The following is a 26,177-nucleotide window of genomic DNA, read 5'->3' on the forward strand; positions in this document are numbered from 1 at the left end:
CAAGAAGTCACTGATTTCATTTCTATTACTAATATTTGAGAGCTAGTAAACATCAAAACAAATTACCGGTATACATCAATGCTAAGAAATCAATTGTATTCACGGTCTCCCTGGAGGCGCAAAAGCAGTCTTACCTGACTGGACAATCACCTGGCAAATGTCACAACTGGTACTTTGCATTCAAGTGTATTCCATCATATGGGTTATCCCTCCCTGAGGAAATGCTCCCAGTATTGCTTTTTTTTTTTTTGGTCCGCAGAGGCAAATTTGTGTTCCACAAATAAGTCTGAGCACACAGCAGCTGGCTGACATGCGCCTACTGGAATGGTCCGTTATCAGCATACAATGATGGCATTCTTCTGGCAACAAATCACCACCTCATTAAGATCACTGATTTGGAGTCTCCACCCGCCATAGACATGTCCAGACAAGTTCATTGTACACGGACTACAGAATCGGCCAACTGAGGAGTGCATGTAGGCCTACACTGTGGGGGGAGGGTCACTTATTGCTAACGATCAGAAAAATTACACAAACAGGCTATGTTAGACTCCATGAGCGATACACATACAAGTATATAGCCATGACATGCTGTCATTACAATGTAGTCCCATATTCAGAATGTCACCAAACAGGTGAATCATGTGATTACCAACTTTACAAGCTTAACAATATTCCTTGCCAACAATACAGTTTGCTTGTATATGTAATTTTTCACCTCTGCACATGTACATCAAAAATGTAGATTCCGTTCCACACACTAAATTGACAAATCTACCGTATGTGTGTCGGTATTGGATCACACCAGTACATGTATATGCACACATGTACCTGCACAAGTGTAGTTAAAAATGACATGTACATTGTAAAATGTATGACAAATGTTATACAGTTTACACTTGAGATACATTTCCACATGCAGTTGCATGCTTACATGTACATGTACATGGACCGGTCTGTACATGTACATTTCCTTATAAATACGCATATACCGTAAATGTACTCGTATTCGCAAACAGATGCAATTTTTTTTAACAACAGTGCCGCCACGTTTTGCATCACAATCTGAGAAGTCAAACGTAAATTTTAAGGCAGCATGTACATGTACATATGTGCATTCTCAAAAAGGTAATCCTCATGTCAAATTTAACTGTTCGTTCAGCTGTATGCACGCAGATGCCAGAGTTCTGAAAAAAAAACAACGAATGGACTGTGCAGGGATGCGCTACGCGTAGCATGGATCTAATGGTCTACGATCTGACACCAGTAGCTTGAACTTGAAGTAAAAAACATATAGAGACATATAGAGAACATGCGTGTATTGTTTTTCAACATGGTTCCACAAGGGACATGGGGGGCTGATCAGTAGTTTGACTCCTTTACATGTACATGAGGTAGTTTACGATGAGTTACTTGCGGGACTTTGCTCTGAAAAATCATATTCTGGACTTCTTGGGCAAGAATACATCATGTCTCATGACCTGATCCATGCACAGGACAAAAGTAAACACCACAGACATGACAGATGAGACCGTTATTACCCTCGATGTGCATCAGGGTACCATGCGTTACGTGATTGGATGGAGGCCATTGCAACATGTACACTGGACCAGGGGAAATTACCCACTTAATCGAATACAGGAAACTAAATAAACAAGAAACTTGGCAAGAAGCCCAACCTGCATTTGCAGGCAACCCGTTCATGTGCCGCTCAGCATCCTGTACATCTGGGCCGAGGTGTTTTGCTGTCAACTTGGTCGTTCTCACCTGACGCTGATTGCAAAAGCCCTTCAAATGTGGGGAATTTCTCTTTCTCAACTAAGGGGATGGGGTGTGGACGTATTTCTCTTGGCATTTCCTTCTCTTGTGAACCAAGCCTTCTGTACCCGAATGGGTACCTTGCATCATTTCCACGAGCAACTTGGGGGAATGTTATTGAGTCACTGCTGGGTCTTTTCCCATTGTATTTATTTGCTCGCAGCTGGGGGGGGGACAGGTTATTGTGGGCTCACCACAGAAGTCAGCAGGGGTACAAGCAGAAGGGGTGTGAGGACTCGGAAATTGGCACAAACCCAAAAGTGTGACTACGCTGAACAATGTAGCCAATGAAGCAGAACAGTAACCCAATAAATTATGGCATAGATCTGAGGGTCACATGCAAAAACACTCAAAGCTGCCTACAATATGTGGAATACGGAACCACTCAGGAATTTTGTGATTGAGCAACATTCTTTTTTCCTCGACGAAACACACTGGCAGTTGCACAAGCTAGTCATTTCACAGGGAAAAACCCGACCAACAGGAAACAACATCTACTTTTAACATCACTTTCAACAGCAAATTTCATGCTGTGCTTCTTATCCACTGAAGCAGAAATTCCATTGTTGAGGAAGCGCCGCCCTTTCCCAAACAAACACCATTACTTGAATGGATTGAAGGGAAAGGAGCAAATATGGTGTGGGACATGTAACTTACATTTGATACGTGTTCCTAAAATAAATCAGCAGATCTGAGTTTCATGTTGGGCATAAATATAAGTAATTATGCAAGAAATACCAGTATGTTTGTGCACACCACCAAAGCAATAAACACGCGTAGGCTCGGAACTGTATTCAATGTCAGGCATGCAGCTTGGATATGGTCCCAGGAAGAGGAAATTCCACCCTTTACAACATTTTGTACAGTGTTTTCCCAATTTTCACTGGCACGAGTGTGAAGTGAAAATTGAGGAAATCAGCTGATCCAAGGAAAATTTGCACACCTGTAATATGATTGCTACCCACTCCAGCCTATGCCTTCAAGGTACATATCCTACCGTACACTACAGGGCATGTCTCTCATAAAAACGGGTGATGCATAACATCCACTGCTAAGCTTTATGCACAACATGGAGTTGCCCTATTTTTTGGCTGACGGGCAGTGTTTACTTTCTTCAGTGAAGCTGAATTTCACGGGCACAAAACTTCTCAAGCTTCACTGCTTTAACACTGCATACAGTACACACCCACTACGGCCATCTGTCAATTGATGAAGAAAATTCTTTTTGCTGACACACGTCACATTTGTTTGGGACTTTGTTGAGACACCGCCTAGTTGATCGTTGCAAATTCAAAGGTCAAGTGAAAGAGTGAATACAAGTACATACGTACATCTACATGTATGTAACACAGATATTGTGTGTTACAATTCAACCTGCTTAAAACTCAAACAAAATTGCTCTCATACGGCACAGAATTAACAAGTTCACCTTGAAGGAAAACTCATACGGCACAGAATTAACAAGTTCACCTTGAAGGAAAACTTGATCAATAGGCTGGTCAGGCTTCCAATTGATTTCTATTGATTTCCCTCACATGGCTCACTATAAAACCATGACAAGTGCATACATGTAGGTAACTATACATGTACAGATCAAGCACTCTCCAGATTTAAATAATGAAGGAGTAAACAGGGCAACATATGATAAAGTTCGTACTCTACGTGCACATGTGCACATTCATACAAGAACTGAAAATCAAAGGAACAATGTACATGTAGGATAAAATGATGAGTTTATTACAAAATAAATTGGAAACCAGATGTGCTACGGAAGTTTTGCTTACACATACAAATACGATACAGTCTGGAGTCAATCATGACCACGACTGCAGTGAAAATAAGATAACATCGAAATGTTTTCAATACATCCTGTGACCATGGTGACTGCCATACACGTACATGCACAGGAAAAGGAACCGTCACCTACCTACTTGTAAACAGAGATCCCTCAGCCTTGAACAAATGAGTTGTGACTGTGCACGGGTTCGTGAAAAACAAGCCAACAAATGCAGTCAACAAATGCAGAGCAGATAGGTATCCAGCTAGGCACCCACACAGGAGAATCACCAATCCGTAGGCTGCGAGTCCAAGAAGCAGTCCGATTCTTCAGCCAGTCCGTTGAGGCAAATAAGAGAGGTTAGCACTCGAAAGTGCCTCACAAAACCCAGCCACAACAACAGACTCTGACCCCACAATGGAGCATTCGAGCTCTGCATCTGCACTCCGAGCTGCCTGCTCCCGGCTGAGTAGCTTGCCAACCTAACACTGACCTGATTCGCCAGAAACAGACTGCTGTGTTGATCAACATGGGCCATTGCCTCCCAAGGGGTCCCTTGTTCTGGAAATACTCAACTTGTCACAGTCACCTTTGCACGTTCCTCTGGAATGAGGTGCCACCTCATTTATTAGGTATATGCAAAAAATATAACGCCCTTGTTGAAAAGTGAATAAAGGACAAAAGATCAAAATGTTCATTTCTCATTTAAGGCTCAAAACATCTCTTCCTCTTTGAGTTGAGAAGTCGTATTTAAAATACAACTCTAAAAGACTTGTACAAGTCTAGGTTATCTCCATTTGCGTAGAAGATGGACTGGTCCACGGTTCACAAGGGGGGAGGCAACACACTGCACTGATATTAGAAGCAGATGGGTTTGTTATGGTAATCCCTGCCTGACCCTCTGAATTCCAGGAAAGAATAATTTATTGCTCAGTGAAGCAGTAGATGGGGTCTTTGCTCGATGCTCTAACCATGGAGCTATTAAACCATATGTGCTATGGTAACTATATAAAGATACTGCCACCATGACAAGTGCCCTGGGTTTTGTGTTCTTTCTCCATGGCATGGTCTTGGGTACCAATCTGCCACAAGCCTGCTTTGGACCCAAGGCAATTAGAATGCAAATGAATGTACTTTCTTGTCCAGGGTGAAGACTGATGCAAAATAAGAAGGAAGAAGTTGTTGCATGGTTTTAGGGTGCTACGGGAGAAATCATTTTTCGATTAACAATCTCAAGCTGGCTGTTACATCATGTAGGGCCTGCACTCACCGTGCATACATACTATTTAGGAACATCTGCATAGATGTAAAAAATGATGTGATGCATAATTCAAACTGCAACTCTGTAAAGTTGACACAAAATTATGTTTTGAGCACTGGTGGTTTAATGGCTGACTTTCAGCATTTTTCTGTGTTCCAAGAGCAAATCAAAGACCTACAATGTACATACATATTCATATATATCTGTACGGAAATCCCTGATCATGGATGATGGAGGCAGAAACATGCCCAAACCAATGCCTACAGGTGCAGTGACGCAACCACTCTTTACTGTCAGAAAGAACCCTGACTGTTGGGTATGCGGTTGCAATACATGGAAGTTGGAACCATTGTGAAAGTCAACACGTTCTTTTCAGGATCTAGGATGTGGTATGCGCCCCATATCCTGCTGCGAGTGAAAACACAGTCTGGAACTTCAAAGATCCGCCCACCATGAGAGTAATGCTTGCTGACATCATATGCAGAGGCTGGAGAGAATGTGCAATACATGTACATGTATGTCTGCACAGTGTTACCACTAGGCAAACCCACTCTTACAGTACACTGTACATTACACACAGCAGGAGTCCATAGCTTTGTAACTTGGGTTGTGGGGCCTCTTCCCTGAAGTACACAGCAGGTAGTGGAATGTACATGTACATGTATATGTACACTGTACACGTACTGTACATTATGCAGACCGTGGAGATTAAGTGCCCAAGGTCACAACCCCACCATGGAATGGACTAGGCCATCCATATGACGTGGACAAAATCTGCTGACGTGCAAACAGACACACAGGCTCATTTTACTAGGATGTGCCCAGCAGGTGCTGTCACATGACTTGGCTCAACTTCAAAACAAACTTGGAATTCAGGCCACATGTACATGTATATTTATATACAGTGTATACAAATCACTCCTGGACAACAGTTCGGTATGGACTTCGAGTTTCACATGTGTATCACGTTGTGCTGAGAAAAAGTGCAAGATATGAAAACTATTGCATCAGACACCAACTGCCAAGATGCCTTTGTCATGTGATTCCCCGTACGATTCCAGCAAAGTGTGTTAGCCTGGTAGTGTGAGAACATTGTCTCCCTTGTTGTAGATGTTTTGCCTGGAGAGAGCTACATGTAGGGAATTAATACATATTCAAAACAAGCAAAACATGTCTATAAACAAGAACAAAAAGCACGTCAACTTACATGTACATGGAGTGTGAGTGGTTGTAAATGACACAGAACAAAAGAAATGGATCTTAAAGAACCTAGCTCTGTCGGACCTTCATGCGCACAATAAAATCACTGACAGGCAATAGCACTGGGCTCACACAGAAACTGTCAACACCAAGAACGAAAATGCTGTTTACAGACCCAAACCAAAAATACATGTACAGTGAAAACTAGTCGGACAGTCATCCCTGATCCATGCAATTTTAATTTAGGCCTAGCCCTCTTTCATTAAACTCCGGCAAACCAAGAGGAAAACTCCCATGGAATTTTTCTTCACACACCATTTGTAATATTAGATTAGAGGTAGGCCTATCACTTGAACAGTTGACTGGAAATTCCACTGCAAAGTAGAAATATAACTTTATCAAAAGTTCTTCACAAAATGAATGTGGAAATAATTGGTAGACTTATTCCCATGCATTTTCATCAATTTTTCTTTCGTTTAATTACAACATGCACGATATTATCTTAGCTTACACACACTGACAGTATTTTTAGAATTGAGGACATTTTTACCTACACAAGCCTATCTGGAACTTGGAAGTTAGGTAGCACCATGTAGTAGGGAGACGCATAGGCCCAGGTAAACTCGATGAAAAGATGCATAAGCTATCTTCAGTTCGGATTTGAGAAATCTACACACCCACGAATATCAGCTCTTCTTCACTGGTGCACCTAAACAGCTCTCACTAAACCCTCCTGCTGTTGTGTCATTTACAATTAAGAACTGAAGCCTTACTCGGCTGATTCTCACATTTCTTTTTAAAACTTTTTGGGCAAGCAAATGCGCGCGTCGCAGCATCATACTTATGAATATTCATCAAATTATAGTCGGAGGAAAAAGTGAACACGGTGAAACGCTTCGCTTATGTCGTCCGGGTATATGACCTTGAGTTTTCATTGTTTGGGAACACGACATGCTCATATGAAACGAAATGCGATTAAAGGTACCAGACTAAATTATACAACACGTAGTATAAGTATGTGTATCGTGTGTATCCTTGATCATTTTCACACATTTCACATTTCGAATTTTTGATATAATTATCAGCGAAGTTGTCAAACACGGTTATTTATATTCTGCTTTAATATATAAGGGTTACACTTGTAACTGACAAGGGACACGATGGCTCTGAACAACGTTGTGACGAGACAGATCTGGCGACCGCTTGTGTCTCTGTCGTCGCTACGATTCCAAGGCACGGCATCGACAGCTGCGGCAACTGCGACACATATTTGTATCCTTTTAAAATCATTTTGTTGGCTTTTGTGCATGTGATGTTCGGACAAAGTGGGCCCATGGCCATGGTTACCCTATTTTGTAAACCTGTTCCTCCTGCATTCAGACATTTTTCAGGCGTGTCAGGGTTATAGCCCTACTACTAGGCCAAATCCTCTAGAGCCACGAATCAGAAAAAAGCAAAACTCTGTAAATACGTATTGGAGTCAGTTTTGAGATAACAAGAGAAATTGTTCATTTTTTGGGACCAAAAAATAAAGACGAACACTGGAGTTGGAACCCAGGGTCTTCTTAGTTACTCAGATAAGGGCTAGCTTCTAAAGGCTATACTTGGCCAATCTACCTTTGCCTGATTGCTCTAGCCGATCGATAGGCTGATCCAACTTAACTTCCCATATTTTGAAACAGTCTTTCACAATCGTGAATTAGAAAGAAAAGGTAATTGGGTTAAAGTAACAAACAAACAAATCGTGCAAAGATTGGTTGATTAGCAGCATCAACCATTTGTGCCCGACATTAGTTTGTCAGCCATCAACCCATCACACGTTAGTTGTTTTTTAAACAACCACAATTGAACTGATGCCATACAGTTAATCAGTTGGACGGCCAATCATGTAGGTATTGAATGCAAACGTGGTGGTTGCACAGAGCCTGGTTCCAAAATGGCTGACCAGATGGTCCAAATCATCACTCGCTCAGGTGGTGCTCCATCATGAAGAAGCAGCAGAGCGCCCTCAATCGCTCTTGCACGCAGTCAATAGCCTCCACACGTCCCTAGTATTCTCTTTGACCCAGTTTCACCCCCAAGCCGACCCTCGGGCCGCCGCTCGGCAAGCCCCACCAGAGAAGGTCCAGTTCGACTGGAAGGATGCCCTGAACCTGGAGTGTCACCTGACGGAAGAGGAGGCGATGGTCCGGGATCAGATGAACGCCTACTGCCAGGAGAAGCTGATGCCCAGGGTCCTGATGGCCAACAGAAATGAAGGTACAGGTGGTGGGAGGGCTTTGTGAGGAATGTACATAGCCCAGGTTAAGATGGGCTTATGACTGGCGTCGCTACCCTTCAAAATCATAGCTTGAGTAACCCCGGCCCTAATGTTCATGGCTTCAGGACTTCACAATTAGGACTGAAACTTAGTTCATGTCTTGTGCTGTACGATCTACTCTGAGTTTAGATCTTCGCAAAACAAAACGTCTAGAGCAATATGCCAACGTAGCTCACTCCTAAGACTATGAAATTTTCAAAATGCGTGACCTGCTCTGTGATAGTGAGCCATGAGGTTACTTGCTTTAATAATTTTGTTTCTGTTGGCACAAGAAGAGGCTTTTTGTTGTGATGTATCACTCAGTTTGGCATCCTGAAGAAACTGGACATTGTTTGGGTGAGAAAATGTTGAGGGTTCCCGTTGATTCCATGATGCAAGGTTCTTTTTTTATTGCGACTCGCGACTCATTTTCTCTGAGCGGGTAGCATATTTCACGAGCCTTTGCACCATAAAGACAGGTGATTTGAATTTGAAGCATTACACTTCAGCAATTAAATTTTGAAAGCTAGGCTGTTTTGCTGTCAGTTGGAGTAGGAGAGAATGTAGTTAGAGATTGGAAACCGTAAGCAGTTTAATTTTTTTTTTTGTATAACATGTTTCACTATTACACTTTTTTGGACTCTCAGAACCAAGTAGTGCAACTCCCCTAGTTAGTGGACCAATTAATCAACAAACCTTGGCCTGAAATGTGTGATTCCCTCCAACTGCTTTAAAACTCTTTGCCGTCATGTGAAGGTTGAGACAGTCTGTGATCGTTCCTGCTATGGAGACCTGTCAGAGTCTTTTGGTTCACCTCAAAGTGTCCCAGTAATTAACGAAAATCGAATACATTGTGATTACTACCCGTTTCATAATGCAGTCTTCCACCGAGAGATAATGAATGAAATGGGCGCGCTGGGCGTTCTCGGTCCCACCATCAAGGGCTATGGGTGTGCTGGTGTGTCCTCAGTTGCCTATGGTCTGATCGCCAGGGAGGTGGAAAGGGTTGACTCCGCCTACCGTTCGGCCATGAGCGTTCAATCGTCGCTGGTTATGCACCCCATCCATGCCTATGGTACGGAAGAACAACGGCAGCTGTACCTTCCAAAGCTGGGTGAGAAAGTTGTTTGTAATTTCTTGTTTTTGTGGTATCTACATCAAATTTATGGGGACGTTGTGCACTTTTCAAACTTGTTCAGCCCGTTGACGGCGACGGACTGCCATAGCCACACACCGCACCTACATGTACTCATTCTATTCATCATCTAACTTGAGTTAGGCTTTATTGGAAGCTATGAACCAGCCAACCTTATTTTGAGAATTTAAGCTTTAAAGTTTTAAGATTACTCAAACTTTACTTACTGACAGATTGAAAACTTTATTTATAATTGCATCAAACAATAACTATTCAGATCGCGTAACTTACAGGTAGTGGGGTTTTTTGTTGACATTTTAAGCAACTGGTGAATTGGTTGGTGCATTCGGGCTGACGGAGCCCAACCACGGCAGTGATCCATCGGGCATGGAAACGAGAGCGCGGTACAATCCGGCTGGAAAGAGCTACACGCTGAATGGCTCCAAGTCATGGTGAGAAATTATTGAGGCGAAGAAATGAAGGGAAAATTTTCATCTCACAGAACTGCCAGTTATCGTGTTATTTCAGGTTTTGTTTGTGGCATCTTTGTTTGACTGATACCATAGGGTTGTGGAAGACAAACATGGATGAAAAATGAAAATTTTTTTGAGGGGTATTGCATATCCAGTTAAAGAGGTATTCAATTATTTATGCGTCAAAGCAATTAAGGCATTCTCCTGATTATTAAAATATCATCTCATCTGTAAAAACCCCTTCACTCTGTGAAAACTGTGAGGAAAAAAATTGAAGATTTAATCGTGAAAGCCGTGAAAAGTCATGAAAAGTTAAAAGCCGTACTCTGGCTTTTATCATGTTTATATGTCTTAATTTCTTCATCCTCCGAGGATGCACACGTGGAAAATTCCATAAAAAAGTGTCATTTTATTCATGAACTCGTTGCTTTTGTTCTTCATAAAAGAAAACAAATTTTTCCCCAAAATAAAAAAGTCGTAATTGAATTTTGAAAAAATGGAATAGGTAGAACCATTACAGTAACCTTGCATTTTCTTTGCCAGGTTTTTGAAAACTAATTTCATTTCGACCTGTGAATAGCACTGAGCTCTGTGATAGAATTCACCTTTGTGCTGAATTGCCTGAGTGTGGTACAAAATGTAAGCCTTGGATCGGGTGTGAATTTTTATTTTTCCGATTTGCACGAAGGATCACCAATTCCCCCATCGCCGATGTCTTCGTGGTCTGGGGCAAGAACGAGGCAGAGGGCGGCCGGATCCGGGGCTTCCTGCTGGAGAGAGGGTTGAAGGGGCTGTCCACGCCCACCATCGAGGGCAAGTTCTCCCTGCGTGCCTCAACGACGGGGCAGATCGTGATGGAAGATGTAGAGATTCCCGAGGAGAACATGCTGCCCAACGCCCAAGGGCTGGGGGTGAGCACACAAAGAAAAAAAGCCATTCCTCCTCTTTTAGGCCAGTCAAAAAGTAGGTTGCGTTTCCAGCAACCTGACCCCACCTGGAAGACGACCCCTGGATGTAATTCCTGTGTCTTTTTTATTTATATTTTTTAATGGCTCAGCTGAAAAAATGGCTTTCTCTCCTGTTTGGAGCCATGACCATATGCTTTCTAAGTTACGACATTTTTTAACCAATCAACCAGGGAGTTTTAAATCTGACAGTCGCATGTTGGGAAAAACAAATCATCCCAAGTTAAAAAAAATTAAAGGGCTGAAAAACCCCATCTTACTCACTCTGATTTTCTGTTTCATTGTTATAGGAAACGCAACAAACGTTTCGTTTGGCCATAGTGACAAGACTAGAAAGAGATAATGAACAGCCAGGAATTCCCTGCCCGTGTAGACGTTATTGGCTCAGGCTGGTTTTGTAACTTGATAGAGCCTTTTCATGTCAGGCTGTGAGAAATTATTTGTGGGTATTGCCCAGCGTTCCTAGTGAGTGCTATTTGTTTTCATTATGAAGGATTAAGCTCTTTCGTGTCTTTTCTTTTCTTTTCCAGGGACCCTTCGGATGTCTGAATAATGCCAGGTACGGCATAGCCTGGGGCGCCCTCGGTGCAGCCGAGTTCTGCTTGGAGACTGCCCGGCAGTACACTCTGGACAGGTACACATCTGTCGTGCTTTGGAAAAATTTGGCAATCTGCCAATAGGAGGAGACGTCCGTCCCTTGAAGTTTCACTTTGAGATGTTACAGTTATTTATTAATTGACCAGTGTCATAGTGCAGTTGTGGCGTTGTCACAAAACGTACCACTTTGTGTATGCACGTTTAATGTTTTGACATATCCACTTGAATAAAGACACAAACTTTGGACTCAGGAAATTCTACAGGCATCGAACATTGCACTTCCAAAAAACACTGCAGTCACTACAGAGTTACAGTAAGATGCTACCAACGTAACCAACTTTAAACTCGCTCCTTTGCTCTGCGCAGGATTCAGTTCGGATCCCCGCTCGCCAAGAACCAACTTATCCAGAAGAAGCTGGCTGACATGCTGACCGAGATATCCATTGGCCTGCAGGCTTGCGTGCAGGTGGGACGGCTCAAGGATGAAAACAAGTAAGCCGCATCATCTCCGGTTTTCAAGCCGTTATATCCAGTCCGTTCCGGGTTGGCCTGCTTTCTCCCTATGGCTCTCCTCCACCTGGCCCTGTCTGCAGCATCCCTTGCTTTGATTTCATGCAATCACATGTAGAGTTGCTACCCAGTCAGTCACAAGCCACTGCAAGTCACCACAAGTCAGTCACTAGTCATTCAGCCAGAAGTCAACTCAAAAGCTGTTAAAAAGAATGGCATTCCTTTAGTTCCGCCTTAACTTGTGAAATGACTTGTGAGTTGACTTGTGGACTGACTTGTGACTGAAGATCTACAACTCTTATCGTTTATCATCTGACTTGGAGCTGTGCCATGTCTTGTGTGGTCGACCAACAAGTATGGGCCCACACTTTGGTACATTGCGCACCTCTTGACCCAGTTGGTACAATCCTTTCTCTCCACTTGACCCAACCACCCCAGCCTATGCCCCCTTAACCCGATGCCGATCGCCTCCACTCCAACTCTCTCCTCAACTCCACACTTGACAGCCTGTCGGCCAAAGATACAATTCCACCCGGAAATTGTCATAACTGAGCACAGTTAAACAAAAACCTTGTTTAGGAATTTGTTGGGTGCTCATCAACAATGAAGGGGAACCACACTCAATTGACGTATTATCCATGGCACTCTGATCAGTAACCTGTTTTTGCCGGGCAGACTTGTTTGGCGCTTAGCAGATTTCTGTGCTCTGTAGAATGGGCACCTAGATCAAATGCCCGCAGTAGTGAGCATGTTCGGCTTGGGTTAGAGTTTGCAAATGAATGTGCACAAATTTGTCACATATACTCATTAGGAGAGTACCATCAAGGTGCCGTGCAGTATTAATGAACCTTGTCATTTTTGCTATGGTGGAGGTGGTTAGTCAGATCTGACTGATCGATGAACCCCTTTTTGTATCTGGGCCAGGATTGCACCGGAGATGATCTCCATGATCAAGCGCAACTCCTGCGGTAAGGCACTGGACATCGCCCGGATGGCACGAGACATGCTCGGCGGTAACGGCATCTCGGACGAGTATCACGTCATTCGACATGTCATGAACCTGGAAGCCGTCAACACATACGAAGGTGAGACACTGGTTCGGTTTGGACATGATGGACTGCCATCCCATTCAAAAAGGAATAGACATATTCTCAGTCATTCCATGCCAAGGAAACCAGAGATCAGTGCTGGCCTGGTGAGCTGCAGTCACGCTTTCATTGAGGTTAAAGAGTCGTGTTAATTGCCTTGATGGCATGGAGGATATTGTAGCTTACCAAACTGGATAAATGGGTAAGATTCAAGAATACTTGCAACATCTTGCACAAGTGTGGTATTTACACAAGTGATGATATTTCTTCATTTTGGATTTGCCCTGCCCGACGTGTATTTAACAATATATATTCAGTGTGCCCCTGAAAGCTTGTGAAAAAAACCCCAAGCGTACTTGGGTGGGACTCGAACCCACGACCTCCTGCTTACTGTCTTAACCACTCGACCACTGAGCTTGCCGGTGTCAGCTGGCTGGTTTGAATCGAATGTAGCAGCGGGTACCGCAAACAATTAAGGAGATATTTCCTCGAGATTTATCAATACTGTGCTGCAAAATGGCAAGTATTGTACATCTAGAGTAAAGAGAACAAATGAATGTGAAAAGTGTGGAAAGAGTTGTCGTTAAACTCTTACTTTTGTCTTCCCTCGGATTCTCTTTTTGCAGGTACACACGACATCCATGCCCTGATCCTGGGACGAAGCATCACGGGACTCCAAGCCTTTGTCCCCCCCAAGTAGATTTAGAAGCCCGAGCATTGAGTGATGAGCATAGCAGCTAAGCTATCGAGTGCTTAGTGAATATCACCGGCATAGAAGCCTGCAGACAGCTTGTCTCCAGAAATAAGTGGGCAGCGTACCTCAAGGGGATGATATGTAGGGCCAGAATTCTTTTAGCACTGTTAAACAGTTAGCATGAAAAATGTGCTTACTAAGCAGAAAACCGTGCTCTGGTTAAGCACTATCTCGAATATGCCGATACATGTAGTTGCATGGGGATGGAGATTTGTGTTGCAAGGTCACTGATTTAATTAACTTCCTGTTGGAATTAATCTTGCTTTTGCTGTGCTTATTGCTCACGGGGTCTGTGAAGCAGATGGGAGGCTCTGTTAGCGCAACATCGGTTGTTAAGCAGGGCTGTATATTAGGCATGCCCATTAAAATTTTTGTTTTTTAAATTTTTTTTTCTGCTACCAAATTGCATCGCCGCCATGTCTACAGCATTTGACCCCTGAACTGTCCTCATGCGTGTGTCTGTAATATGATACTCATGGATTTTATTCCAAGCCAGTACATATTGTAAGGAAAGGTGCTCAGTTCGGCGTGAAGTAACTTTATATTTATCTTCAGGCGAACTTGAATTCTGATTGGTTGATCCATAGCAACCAACAGTGTGATATATAACTCCATTGCACGCTTCATACAAACCGGGCGTAATGCGCTGTTCTAACTCGTTGCATTGTGCTATTTTTATGCTAAAAGCGAAACGTGTAACTGCAAAATTTACTTTACATGCAAAGGTGGCGCATTTGCATGCAGAGGCCCCTACAGCATCTTTACTGTGTGTCAAGTTTGCTTGAAGATAAATTGGTTATCACGCTTCCGTTCGTTGAACACAGAATAATGTAGCCCGTCTGTGCCCCGTATACCACTCAGCTGAAACTCACACTCGTGTGATAACTAATTATGTATATATATATTGAGGGGACTCTTCCAGAATTCCAGACGAGTGGGAGAGTGCATTGTGACAATTGTGTTACGTTTGACAATCTGAAATGAAAAGTCAAAAGGCCAAAGTCTCTGCCCTTGTCATCTTTGTGCCGGGAAAAAAAAAAGCTAGCATTGTTGGTGTGTTCTTCCACACAGATTTACTCAAAACCAATAAAAATTAACATACAATTCCTTGCTGTCTTCAAGACCTCATCCTTATCTTAAACAATGGGGCATATCAGCATCATTTCTTAGTTTTCCGACCCCCCCCCAGAATGCGCAAGGTACATGTATCCTGAACAGCGTGCTGCTATTGAAGATGAAGCTGATATTCAGATGCCATTATATTTTTTTTCCCTATATTTTGTACATGTTCCTGTTACCTCCTGAAATTGAAATGTGAGATATGTACATAAGTATTCTATATTCTAATTCTCTATTAGAATATATTCTATTCTATTGTATATTCTATGCAATAGAATATACAATATTCTATTGTATATTCTAAATGTTGTGAAATTTATCTCATAGGAACTGAAAACCCTCAGATGGTAAATTGTAGCCAAGTTTGGCAGTAGCCATGTCGGTGACTTTGAATCGCGTCAAATGTAGTTAATGACATCATGTCGTACCCAAATATGCATTGCTATGTTTAAGCCTCAAGTATGAAAACGTGTTGTGATGAAAAGATGCTTGGAACTTCAGTGAGGGCGCTGTTTACTTTTAGTGGTAGACATCAAAACAATGAGGCACGTTGCCGCTCTTGTCCTGAATGGAAATTGATAATTTGATGAACTCCACACTTCAATTTCCATTACTAGTGGTAAAAAAAGAACCTTAAAGTTTAAAGCAAATCCCTCAGAACTCTTTGGGCCAGTGTTAACCTACAACGAAGTGAATCTAGTCCTCAAGGAGTGGACATAATGTACACTTGACCAGTTGAATTTCAAGAAATATTGGACATTTTTAAATGTATTTTTGTTATGGGAAAATAGCTGCTTTTTCCAATCTGAATTCAACATGCTTGTTTACTGTGTATTATGTTATTTGCGGAATTTATCCAAGTAATCCATTGCAGTGAAAAATAAACCAGAACAAGCATGGAAGACATCCAAAAAAAAAGTCATATTTGTATATCTATCTTCAAAAAGAACATCACTTTCTGACAGTGAAGCAATTACATTCTTCACGTACATGCACTAACCAAATCACAAAACCAAGCTTGGCAGAAGAAATGCAACAGAGTGTTAAAAATGACCAAAGTGTTAAACTTTATTCGAAACTTGCACGTGTCTGTACATATATCGTGAAGTTCATTTAGAAAGTTTCCATTTCTCACAATTCTTCCAATCGTTATCACATGTAAACTGCCGCTATGGTGACAAATGACCAGAAGTAGCATTGTGCTAACCACAACCTCGAGTACCAAGATACAAGACAAAACATTCCTTGCAATGTAGACAAATAATCGTGGCCTGAAAGAAAGGATTGCCCAGATAATGAACAAATCAACGGTTTCCCTCTGGCTTCACCATACGACGCGGCATTCCCCTCAAAAGAAATGAAAAGAGTCATTTTTGTTTGTATGGTAGCCCGATACAGTTCACCTTCTTTTTGAACACGTCTGCAGACAGGAAATAAGGGTATCAAGGACTGTATTTCCATTGTTACACCTGTTTCGTAACAATCAATTGTGGGTCTTTTGTTGTTCAATAATCCAGTGCAATTGGATGGGTGTGAACTCGCGAAGTATGTCTTTTGCATTATTTTATCACAGCATGGATACATGCATTTCAAGTTGTGCATACGAAGGGTTTCAGGAACTCTGTTTTTCGTTTGGCAAATGTGCAAGTTTAGATTCTGTGAAGCGATTGAACAAAATTGGAAATGTATTAGGCATTTTTTGGATCAATAATTAAAATATACATATACACATGTACAAGAATGACTAACATGAGCCTTTAGTGTTACCTCATAAGAAACCTTCCCATGAAACTAAACCATATGCACATTCTTCAACTACAGCCAGTTTGAACCGGTTGAATCTGCCTTGAACCGGTTCAATCCGGATTGGAACCAACACTCATATACATGTATTTTCTTAATATAGACAAAACAGGTCGCTAAATCTAGTCGTAATCCGAGTGAAACCATGTCTTGCATTGTACCAAACAGTACTAAGGTATATTTACAAATGTATGCAAATTTATGCATATTTCTTTATCATTAAACTACATTTCTTTTCACACCACAAATTATTACAATTCCATTGTTTCTGTATTCTTAAAAAGAAATTCCGCCTATGTGCATACAGTAGTTTGGAGTAAGGCAAACTTTTTCCTGTGTACTGTGTAAAAATATTTCTCTAGTTTACAGGAGAAAAAACCATTAATATCAATTTTGTTTTAAGGGGAACTTGGCACGCAAATTTTCCTTAAACACAGGGACACAACATTTAAAAGGGTAAGTCTGGTATAAAAGAACTCTGCTTTTGAGAGATCATTTCACCGAGTACAGAAACACAAGTAATGTTTTCACTAAAACAACCAAAGCTTCCACAGCATAAGGTTTTTTCATGTAAGGATCAACAGAGAAGCTCAAAACTTTATTGATATAACGAGAACCATTAAAACCTTCAACATGCATAAGTTTAAATAAGCAAGCTGATTGAACAAAAAAATTGTATGAACAAAAAAAATGGAACTTTACAAGTTATGCTACAAGCACCATATTCGACAACCTCAATAAAATTTGAAAATTCAGACTCCTTCAAAATTGGGCATATAAAAACACAAAAAAACCACCTCTCCACATAAACAAAAAACAGATTAGAGTTTGATCAAAAGTACAAAACTTATGTACATGCCCAGAATAATTAATGTTACAGATATTGTTTAATAAATTTAAGAGGTCGAGCAGACCTTCCCTGGAAAAAAAAATTGTAACAGCTGGAAAACTGAACGGTGCAGTTCAGGCCGTACTCGGATCTTCACAGAAACTAAGTAAAAAAAAAAAGATTAGCCTGAAATCAAGTTTGCAGAAATGACCTCCAAGGTCTTGAGGACACCCAGCCTCTGCAAATCTTGATGAATGTTTGTCTATTATAGCTGTGCCGGTAACAAAATAACTTGATGACATCTCTCCAAACAAATTCACAGTGTACATTTTCATACTCGCTTGATTTCAAAAGCTGTGATAAACCTCTTCCAAGGTTTCCTGTTCTTGTTCTTCAATCGTCAAATTTTAAAATACGAAATGATAAAGATTGGGTTTAGAAAAATGGACGTGAGACAAACCAAAATGTCAAATTTGAAAACCATTTTCACAAAGTCCAATATTTTCACTATTTGAAAGGCTCGAGGGGGTTGCTTGGAAACAACAGGTCACCAACTAATGCGTCATATGTATTGCCTGCAGCTGGTTCCCAGCTGAATTTATTTAGCAATGACAACTTGCAAAGCAAATTTTGTCTCTCTCTGTTATCTCTCTTTTTTTTTAATAATAATCTTCAAAAAAGGAGCCCTGGACACAACACGGGGGAAAGTAAAATAACCCGTGATCTCTTGGCTTTGAGTGTACATGTATTTTTAAAATCAAATACTAGCATTTGAAATGTCATAATCTGAAGCTTTATGCATGATATATTTACATGGACATGGTAAGTGTGACATATACAGTAACATATGCATCATGAAACTTGAAGGAAATACTGGACACTTTAATTGTTCACGATTTGAGCTTTCCAGACAAAATGAAAAATCAACATGAAACTGATGTCACACTACTGGAAAAAAAATCTGCATTTTTCAATATATTAAAATAACGTCTCCCTCGGTACATGTTATCTACACAATCTCCAATCTACTGTACATGTACATGGAAGCTGATGAACCTGCATAATTAAATATTGCAATGGTAAAACCAGCAGCTATTGGATGAAAGGGTACCAGCTAGTCCTAAGAGATTGGGTGCTTTTGTATATAATGAATTATTCATATAATTCTCTGTCATCTGATTAGTTCTCATGGAACACCAATGTCAAAGGTTGATAAAATCAATACAATAACACCTCTAGTTGAAAGCAGTCCTATATGTTCAAATCGTTGTACACGTATCTTATTTCAGTACAGAAACTAGATGTTTTGTTGTAATAAACTAGACTTGTCCAAATGTAGAAATGTACATTAATATTTTTCTCAAGTTGTCAATTTTTTAGACTGTGGCAGTGTTGAGTACTTTTCCAGTACCAAGTTTTCTGCAAAATATTTAACTAGTTTATAGGAGGGACCAAAGCTAAAGTACATGGATATATTTGATGGTACATGCACACAGGTAAGATTACAAAGTAAATGATGATTTCAGATTATCACAGTTTAATAAAAACTAAGCTTTTAGGACAAAAGTACTCGAAAAGTACTCGAAAAGTACTCGGCCAAGCTCTTTCTGAGTACTTTTCTCTTTAAAACTTAAATTTTACAACACTGGGAGTGTCTTAAGTCTTATGTCTAGTTTGCAATCTTACCTTTGCATATTTACCATCAAATATTAATGTACTCCAGCTTCATTCCCTCTTACCCAGTTCAATATTTGGCAGAAAACTTTGGTACTCGACAAGTGCTTGACTACAACATTGGCAGTGTCTATGTTGACAAGTTTATCTTTTTTTTTTTCTCAAAGTATTCCAGCTTTGTGAAGAATCTAAAATACCAACCCGTTTTGTTGCATTTTCATTCACAGTTTAGTATTTACAGATGACACTTCTGCAGATTTTCTTCCTTGTGGTTTTCGTCCAATCACAAGAGACGTTAGATGTTCATCGAGGAGTCATCTTATCCCCTACACCTTGGACAATATCTGAAGTGCAAGCTTTACCGGTATTTCTGTGCAAAGGCATCGCATTTTCAGATCCCTGCCTTGAATTACGTACTGTCATTTTTGTTGACATTTTTATGAGACAAGTAGAAAAAAAGAGTGAAATGAAATCGGATCAAAGGCATCTAGCACACATTTCAAAACTGAAGGTGGACAGGAAAAATCACATTGAGAGTAATTACAAATTTGAAAATATCAAAACCCAACCCTTGAACACGGTGATCATTCAAAATTAATTAAAGTTTATTGTTCTGTGACGTTCACTCTTAACAGTAAAATATGGATGTACAACTGTACGGTATTCTGTCAGTCCTCATACAATTATTGCTTCTACACACTACAACCTACATTTGAATAAAAATAAAGTCCACTTCCGCGTCCAAACTGGCTAGAAAAAAAAAGAAATGTCCGGGCAACAAACAAAGTGTGCTTTCTGGTTAATGGAGAGATTAATTCTGCTGGGTACCGGTGACAGGCTTTCTGACTGTGGTTTAGGTACAGTACTTCATCTGAATAAAACTGATGTGCTTACCCTTGGCTTACCCAGTACTGCAATCGCATCTCTGGGGCTGTCTGTTTGGATGGCGATAATTACCGGTTCACTGTGAAAATGCCATGTTGGCGGCAGAGGGTGCTCTCAACACTTTGTTACACATCTTGAGCAACTCCAAGTCTGGCTAAATTCTTCCTCACAATCACAGCCTTGGAGGCGTCGACCTTGGACCTCTTCAGTGCTAGGCTTAATGCCAGCGATGCTTTTGCAATGTACTACATCGATCAAAGATGCCTTAGAAAGTTGGAAGTGGCCTGGTTTCTTCTGAAATGACCTCTAATCCTTGTGATGACCTCTGACCTCTGCGCTGACCTCTGTGACAACCTTCTGTCTCCTTGTTCTTCAATGGACAACTGCTATGTATCGATATCATCCAGATCACCCACATCGTCCTGAACCAGGGTCTTAGAGGACTCAGAACTGTCTTCGTTTCCGTTGACCTCCGACCCCTCCGATGACCCGTTGACCTCCATCTTGGTGTTGGAGTCGCCCTCGACGAACTCCTCCTCCTCTTCCGCCTCCTCGTCGTCCCGCGTGTTGAGCTCGTCCAGGAGGGCGGTGGCTTCGGCCAGCGTGTCCTGGGCGCTCATGGTGCGTTGGAAGGACCGGCCCGTGCTGGACTCGTTGGAGACGTTCTGTGGTGTCCAGTAGTGCTCGCTCATCTGCACGGGAGAAGCCGCATAAAAGCACTTGTTTGTTCTTTTCTTCCTGTGCTTTAAGGGTTTGACCCTTGAACCAGACCATTTTGAGTTCGAATTGAAATGGTGAGAGCACATGAGACAACAAAGAGATCTTGGCTATTGAAAGTTGAATTACCATAAACTTTGCACCTACATGTACACTGTACATGAATATTGATTATCAAGCATAGCATGGAGTGGTGTATTATTCATATATGTAAATTTTCTACTTAATGGCTATTTAATTATTCCATATTTAAACTGTATGCATAATTTAGTACTCTGTTGTGCTCATTTCTTGTATATTTCTTGTGGTGGTGAAAATAATTGTAATTAATCTGGAGAGATCTGTTCTGTTCAGTATTGCCCCAAAACACCACATTTCGTAAGTTGAAGATGTTTCGAAGAAAGTAGAGAGATATTTTCGCGATGTTAAAAGTAAGAATGGTAGAACCTTGTGAGGATGTTGTAATATGAATGATAGAATCTTATCCATGTCCATGTTTTAAATCTGCCAGAAAGAGATGCTTGATAGTTTGACGCCTCAAGAAAAAAATATCACCCTTTTTTAATGGAGGGCAGGGGAATTTTTTTTATCACGAAAAAACAGAGAGAACGGAAAGAGTGAAAGCTTTCAGAAAACTAGACGTGGACAGGGGCTTCACCTTCTTCTTGAGCCAGTTGACTGCCCACTGCCAGCGGACGGAGATGGTCATCAGATATTCCTTGGCCATTGGACACTTGTTGGACAGGTGGACCAGGAACTTGATGCACTGGTAGGACCGACGGCTGTCGGTGGACGTGCACTTACGGATGATCTCTGCAGGTTGGCGACGAGAATCAGGATTTGTCAGTGTGAATGCAACCTACTGGGCCAAAATGCTTTCCAGCATCTGCTCTGACCAGGAACAGCCCCCCACCATCACCACCACCACGACAGTGGCAAATCCAGGGGGAAAGGGGTTATGTTGCCCCCATGGGGACATGTTACAATTTTTTTTTTCTTATTAAGGAATTAAACAGAGTAGCATTTTAGAAAAGGTATTACAACCTTTATTTTTTGGGGGGGTTATTGAGGACTTTGTTACAACTGAAAAAAAAACCCAGTTGTCTCAGAAATTTTTTCCTTTTGCCCAAATTGTCAACTTACAAGCAAGAGTCATCAATGCAAACTTGTCTTTTTCACCTTGCAAAGCCACAATTTGGCACCAGACTTAAGCTATCACAGTGCAGTGAAAACAAAGTTTTCAGGACAAAATTTCCCACATGAGAACGTGACCAAAATGCTGAAGGAGTGAGGGGGGCCGCTTTGCCACCTAGAAGCGACAAATACAATCTGCCTGGGTCTGGCCCATTGCTCCTTCTCACCACAGTGGTAGGGCTCGTTTATGGAAACCAGACTGCTTTGTACAGTGAACCTTGGAGGCATGATTAAAGAAGTCGAGCGCGACCGCCGTTGCCTTACCCAAGAGGCCGTTGTTGCTGTGGCCCTCCACGGCCAGCTTGAGGCGTTTGCCCTGCAGGGGGTCCTCCATCATCAACAGCTCCAGCAAGAGGATCAAGATGTGCTTCAGCTCATTGGTGGGCGCCGCAGACACCTGACCCTGCATTGACCAATCAGAAATGAGGCAAAGATTAGTCATTTGAATGTAACCAGCCTAGCAACTCATGCAGGATTTGTCATCTTTCCCTTTGCCACATATTTGACAAAGTACCCCTCACAGAAGTCAAATGCAACACAAGTGACTTTATGTTGTTTTAAAACTGGTAACCCATTTAAACCAGTGATCTGTATTTGCTTAGCAAATCTGTCAGCACCAACCACAGTTACGTAATCTGTGCCTCTGTAAAATCAAACTCTCTGTAACTAAATCACCTAAAATGAAGTGGCACATTTTGGAAATTCACAGGTTTCGCAAAAAAGACTTGTTAAAGAGGGAATCTCGACAGAAACGTTTCCCCTCCCCCCAAGAATAATCCTGTTATCATTCCGAGGGAGTCTCTGGAGGATCATTCTGCTTTTTTATTCAGATAGATTTGGGCAAACACTGTTCATTATGCAAAGGGGAACCAAGGATGCGAAGGCTTTGCCGATTTTTTTCAGGGGTGCGTCTTTTGATTTAAATTTTATTCGTAAAAAATACATTTTGAATAAAGCGCACCAATATAAATGGCACAACCAATGCATTTCTGATGAGCCGTATTCCAACAGTGCGTGCCCGAAAGGGAGCGCATAAGAGGCCGTTCAGATGCACGACCGAGGTCTGTCCTATCAGCGCGGCCCTACGCAGTCTGGCAGGAGTACTTTGTTCCCGAATGACCTTGCTTTTGAGTCATGATGTGGCGCTACATTTTAATTGAAGGACATACAGACGGGACATTGTTGGACCCATTATGTGGACCACTTTTGTCCACTGGTCCAAAGAACAAAAGCAAACCGTGTTGTACTGGGAACAGCGTCTACTCACGTGGATCATCATCATGACGGACAGCGTGAAGGTTTCGTTGCAGTAGCAGCAATGCAGCAGCATGTCCAGGAGCGCTGTGGTCGCAGCGGGTACCTCGCGGAACATCAATATGACCTGTGGGGGGGAGGAGTATGAGAATTTCATGTCATGCAGAAAAATCCCAGAGCCTTTACTTGGTAAAAGTACTGAAGGTTTACATCAGCAAGGACAACAAAAGTAGGGTCCACTACAAAATGGTTCGAGTAAAGACGGTTTAGGCGGAAATGGTTAAGGATACTTGAACGGCTCCCAAAAACTTGTAATGTGGATGTGAAATGCTTATTGCTTATAATGTTTTGGGTAAAACAGCTGTGCAATGTGAATACATAACTACCCAGATTTTCCACACCACGTAGGCATGACTATAACGAGAGTGATGAAGCTCCATTGCATGGCTTCAACAATTTTAAAGGCTCGGATCCAAGGTTTGGCACAGCACACAAAAAAAAGGACTCAGGTGAACTGAATCAAAGTCGACACGGTGACTTAGGCTGACCTCTCGGATGTACTTGATGCCCTCGGTGCCAGCCAGGATCTGCTGCATGTCGCTGGGCATGGCTAGCGGTTTGCTGGTGGGGATTATCAACGTCCGTTGCCTGGGCGGAAAATCACCTTGATCTGCTCCAAACATAAATTCCAAGGATAATTTTGGTATTATTAGTGTGAAATGATGGTCAACATTTCTATCAGTCCGCCTGGATGAGATGCCGGTCCATCACAGGTTGTTTCCAGTTATCGTTGGTACCCTTTTAAACTCCTGGGTGGAGAGAGAGGCAAGCAGGGGGTGAAGCGACTTGTCCAAGGTCACAACGTATGATTAGCAGACGAATGTGAACCCTTGACCCTCTGGTCACAAGTTACAGACCCTTTGTCACTAAGCCACAATCCCCCATGTGTGAGACTTGCCCAAGGTCACAACACACCACCAGCTCCCGGATTTGAACCCCCAACCCTTTGATCGGGTCTCACAAATCTCAACCATTGATTCCAAAAAAATCCATTGGAAATGAAAGGAAATACTCTAGAGGTTGTGCAAGACAGTCATCTTTCCAGTAGCTGCTTTTGTTACGGCAGGATAGCACAAAGGGTCTACTCATGTGTATTAAACCCTGTGGAATAAAAGATCTTGCCGGAAAAATGGCGACCATGCAGAACCCGTATTGGAATCACATACAAAATATCCAAAACCTGTTCTAAAATTAAACAAGTTGGTGTTGTTCCTGTAGCAGAGTACGAAGCCGAAGAGAATTGACGAGTCTTAATTCAGGTAGACTAAGTACCCCTGCGAACATGCAGAACACTGCCCTCTGCAGTGCATGTGCATAGCAATTAACATTAATCCGACTCACCGATCGTTCTGAACTTGGAGACGTCGCAGTACAGCACCATGACCGCCAGCATGGTGTGGAGGTACGTGAACTCGTGGGTCTGCAGTGAGGTCCAACGCCGCGTCTGAACATCCTGCCCAGGAAAAATGAAACTTGTAAATTGGCTTTGAAACTCATATGATCCATGCTGCAGAAAAAGACACAGCAGGTGCTGTGTTGTGGAGATGACTAACGGCAGGCGTTGGCTGGCATGTAGATCTACAGTTGGAACGGGCTTTTTTGGGCATTCGAGTAATGGCTGCAACTTTACGACCATCATAGGAAAATTGTCAATGTCACAGGCCAATTTATCAAATGTTGTGTGTTGCATGCTTTCCATGGCTACGCTTTCAAAAGGGTTTTCGGCATGAGCGCGGGTGCAAAAGTGAGTGACCCAGGGTCCACTTTGCGTTACAAACCTCTTCGTTCTCAGGCGTGTGGGGGCCAAGGAGGAACGTCAGAATCCGGCGAAAAGCGGATTTGCTGAAAAGCTGCTTGCAGCACTCGATATGCTGGAAATATACAAGACACAGACAAGGTAGGTAGTGAATTTCTGCTTTTCAGAACCGTTGGTGCGAGTTGGATTGAGAGGTACCAGTCGTTCCCAGTGCTGACTTGCTTTAAACTTTGCCCCTGCTAGCTAGTAATTCACCCTAAAAGATCCTCGTTTTTTGGAATTTACTCTGCTGGGGGCAGGAGGGACTGCTTGTTCTTCCCCAAGAGTGAGGCTGTGCCAAGGCAAGTCTTTCTGAAACTTGGCATGCATGTGAAGACATCCACTATGATTGCATTTGTGAAGTTTCTATACAATGTACAATGCAGTGCGCCACCAAGAGGTTGCCAGGGAGAGGTTTTTGTGGCAGTGCATTATGGGGAAATGGTTGACACAGTCTTATTTGTCAGCTACGCCGTGTGCAGGGAACTTGCTTTGCTCTCAGTGTTTGTTTTATCTGGGGTGAAGATTTGAAAGTGTTTTTGAGTATCTGCGTTCATTATCAAGACTGAATTTATTTTTGAGCGAGGCAAGAAATGCTCTCATTGATACGGTCCATTCACAGTAGTGCGCCTCCAAGAGTTTGCAACGCATTGACCAATCACAGTGTGTGAAATCTGTCGACCCTTTCCAAACGCGCATTGGGCCGACAGATTTCGCATATTGTGATTGTGTCAAAGCATTGCAAAACATTGCAAAGGATTACAAGTTTTCTAGAGTTGTCTACGGACAACTGCTCAAATATAAATTGCATCAACCTTAGACTTGATAAATGGCCTGCGGCAACCACTTTGCATCGCACTGTACTGTGAATCGCCCGTATTCAATCCGACATAAAAGTTTGTTCTTTGAGTACCTATGCTCAAGGCTCTCTTGTGTGTCCGTACGTGCTCATTGAGCACATGTCTCTGAG

The 26,177-nt window shown here is 42.1% G+C and overlaps 3 protein-coding genes across 8 annotated transcripts in view; 1 reads left to right on the forward strand and 2 right to left on the reverse strand.

The window, feature by feature from the left end:
• The window catches only part of mknk2 (MAPK interacting serine/threonine kinase 2), a 26,937-nt gene extending 20,082 nt beyond the window's left edge, over positions 1-6,855 (reverse strand). Inside the window, exon 1 of one of the 5 annotated variants that reach the window (XM_022245950.2) lies at positions 6,611-6,855. The gene's annotated coding sequence lies outside the window, so the exon portion shown is untranslated. Of the gene's footprint in view, positions 1-134; positions 1,231-3,745; positions 4,103-6,606 lie in introns of those variants that run through there. The other 4 variants (XM_022245947.2, XM_022245951.2, XM_022245945.2 and 1 more) reach the window with 4 other exon arrangements.
• A 183-nt stretch (positions 6,856-7,038) lies between these two features.
• On the forward strand, positions 7,039-14,984 carry LOC110985138 (glutaryl-CoA dehydrogenase, mitochondrial-like). The gene is made up of 9 exons (XM_022245935.2): positions 7,039-7,328; positions 8,139-8,315; positions 9,236-9,469; positions 9,813-9,942; positions 10,652-10,874; positions 11,459-11,562; positions 11,892-12,017; positions 12,960-13,120; positions 13,750-14,984. The coding sequence occupies exons 1-9, from the start codon at positions 7,217-7,219 to the stop codon at positions 13,821-13,823; spliced, it is 1,341 nt and encodes a 446-aa protein (XP_022101627.1). The 5' UTR covers positions 7,039-7,216; the 3' UTR covers positions 13,824-14,984.
• A 1,055-nt stretch (positions 14,985-16,039) lies between these two features.
• LOC110985137 (ubiquitin carboxyl-terminal hydrolase 24-like) overlaps positions 16,040-26,177 on the reverse strand; it is a 66,195-nt gene continuing 56,057 nt past the window's right edge. For both annotated transcript variants that reach the window (XM_022245934.2, XM_022245933.2), the window contains 7 exons: positions 25,191-25,283; positions 24,754-24,865; positions 23,901-24,022; positions 23,366-23,479; positions 22,363-22,501; positions 21,563-21,717; positions 16,040-20,879 (listed from right to left, as the gene is read on the reverse strand). In XM_022245934.2, coding sequence (XP_022101626.2) covers positions 20,574-20,879; positions 21,563-21,717; positions 22,363-22,501; positions 23,366-23,479; positions 23,901-24,022; positions 24,754-24,865; positions 25,191-25,283 — 1,041 coding nt within the window. In that variant the 3' untranslated portion in view covers positions 16,040-20,573. The remainder of the gene's footprint in view (positions 20,880-21,562; positions 21,718-22,362; positions 22,502-23,365; positions 23,480-23,900; positions 24,023-24,753; positions 24,866-25,190; positions 25,284-26,177) is intronic.

This window comes from Acanthaster planci, linkage group LG12 (assembly GCF_054643075.1).
Source record: "Acanthaster planci isolate LZ-2023a linkage group LG12, COTS_SCS, whole genome shotgun sequence".
NCBI lineage: Eukaryota > Metazoa > Echinodermata > Asteroidea > Valvatida > Acanthasteridae > Acanthaster > Acanthaster planci.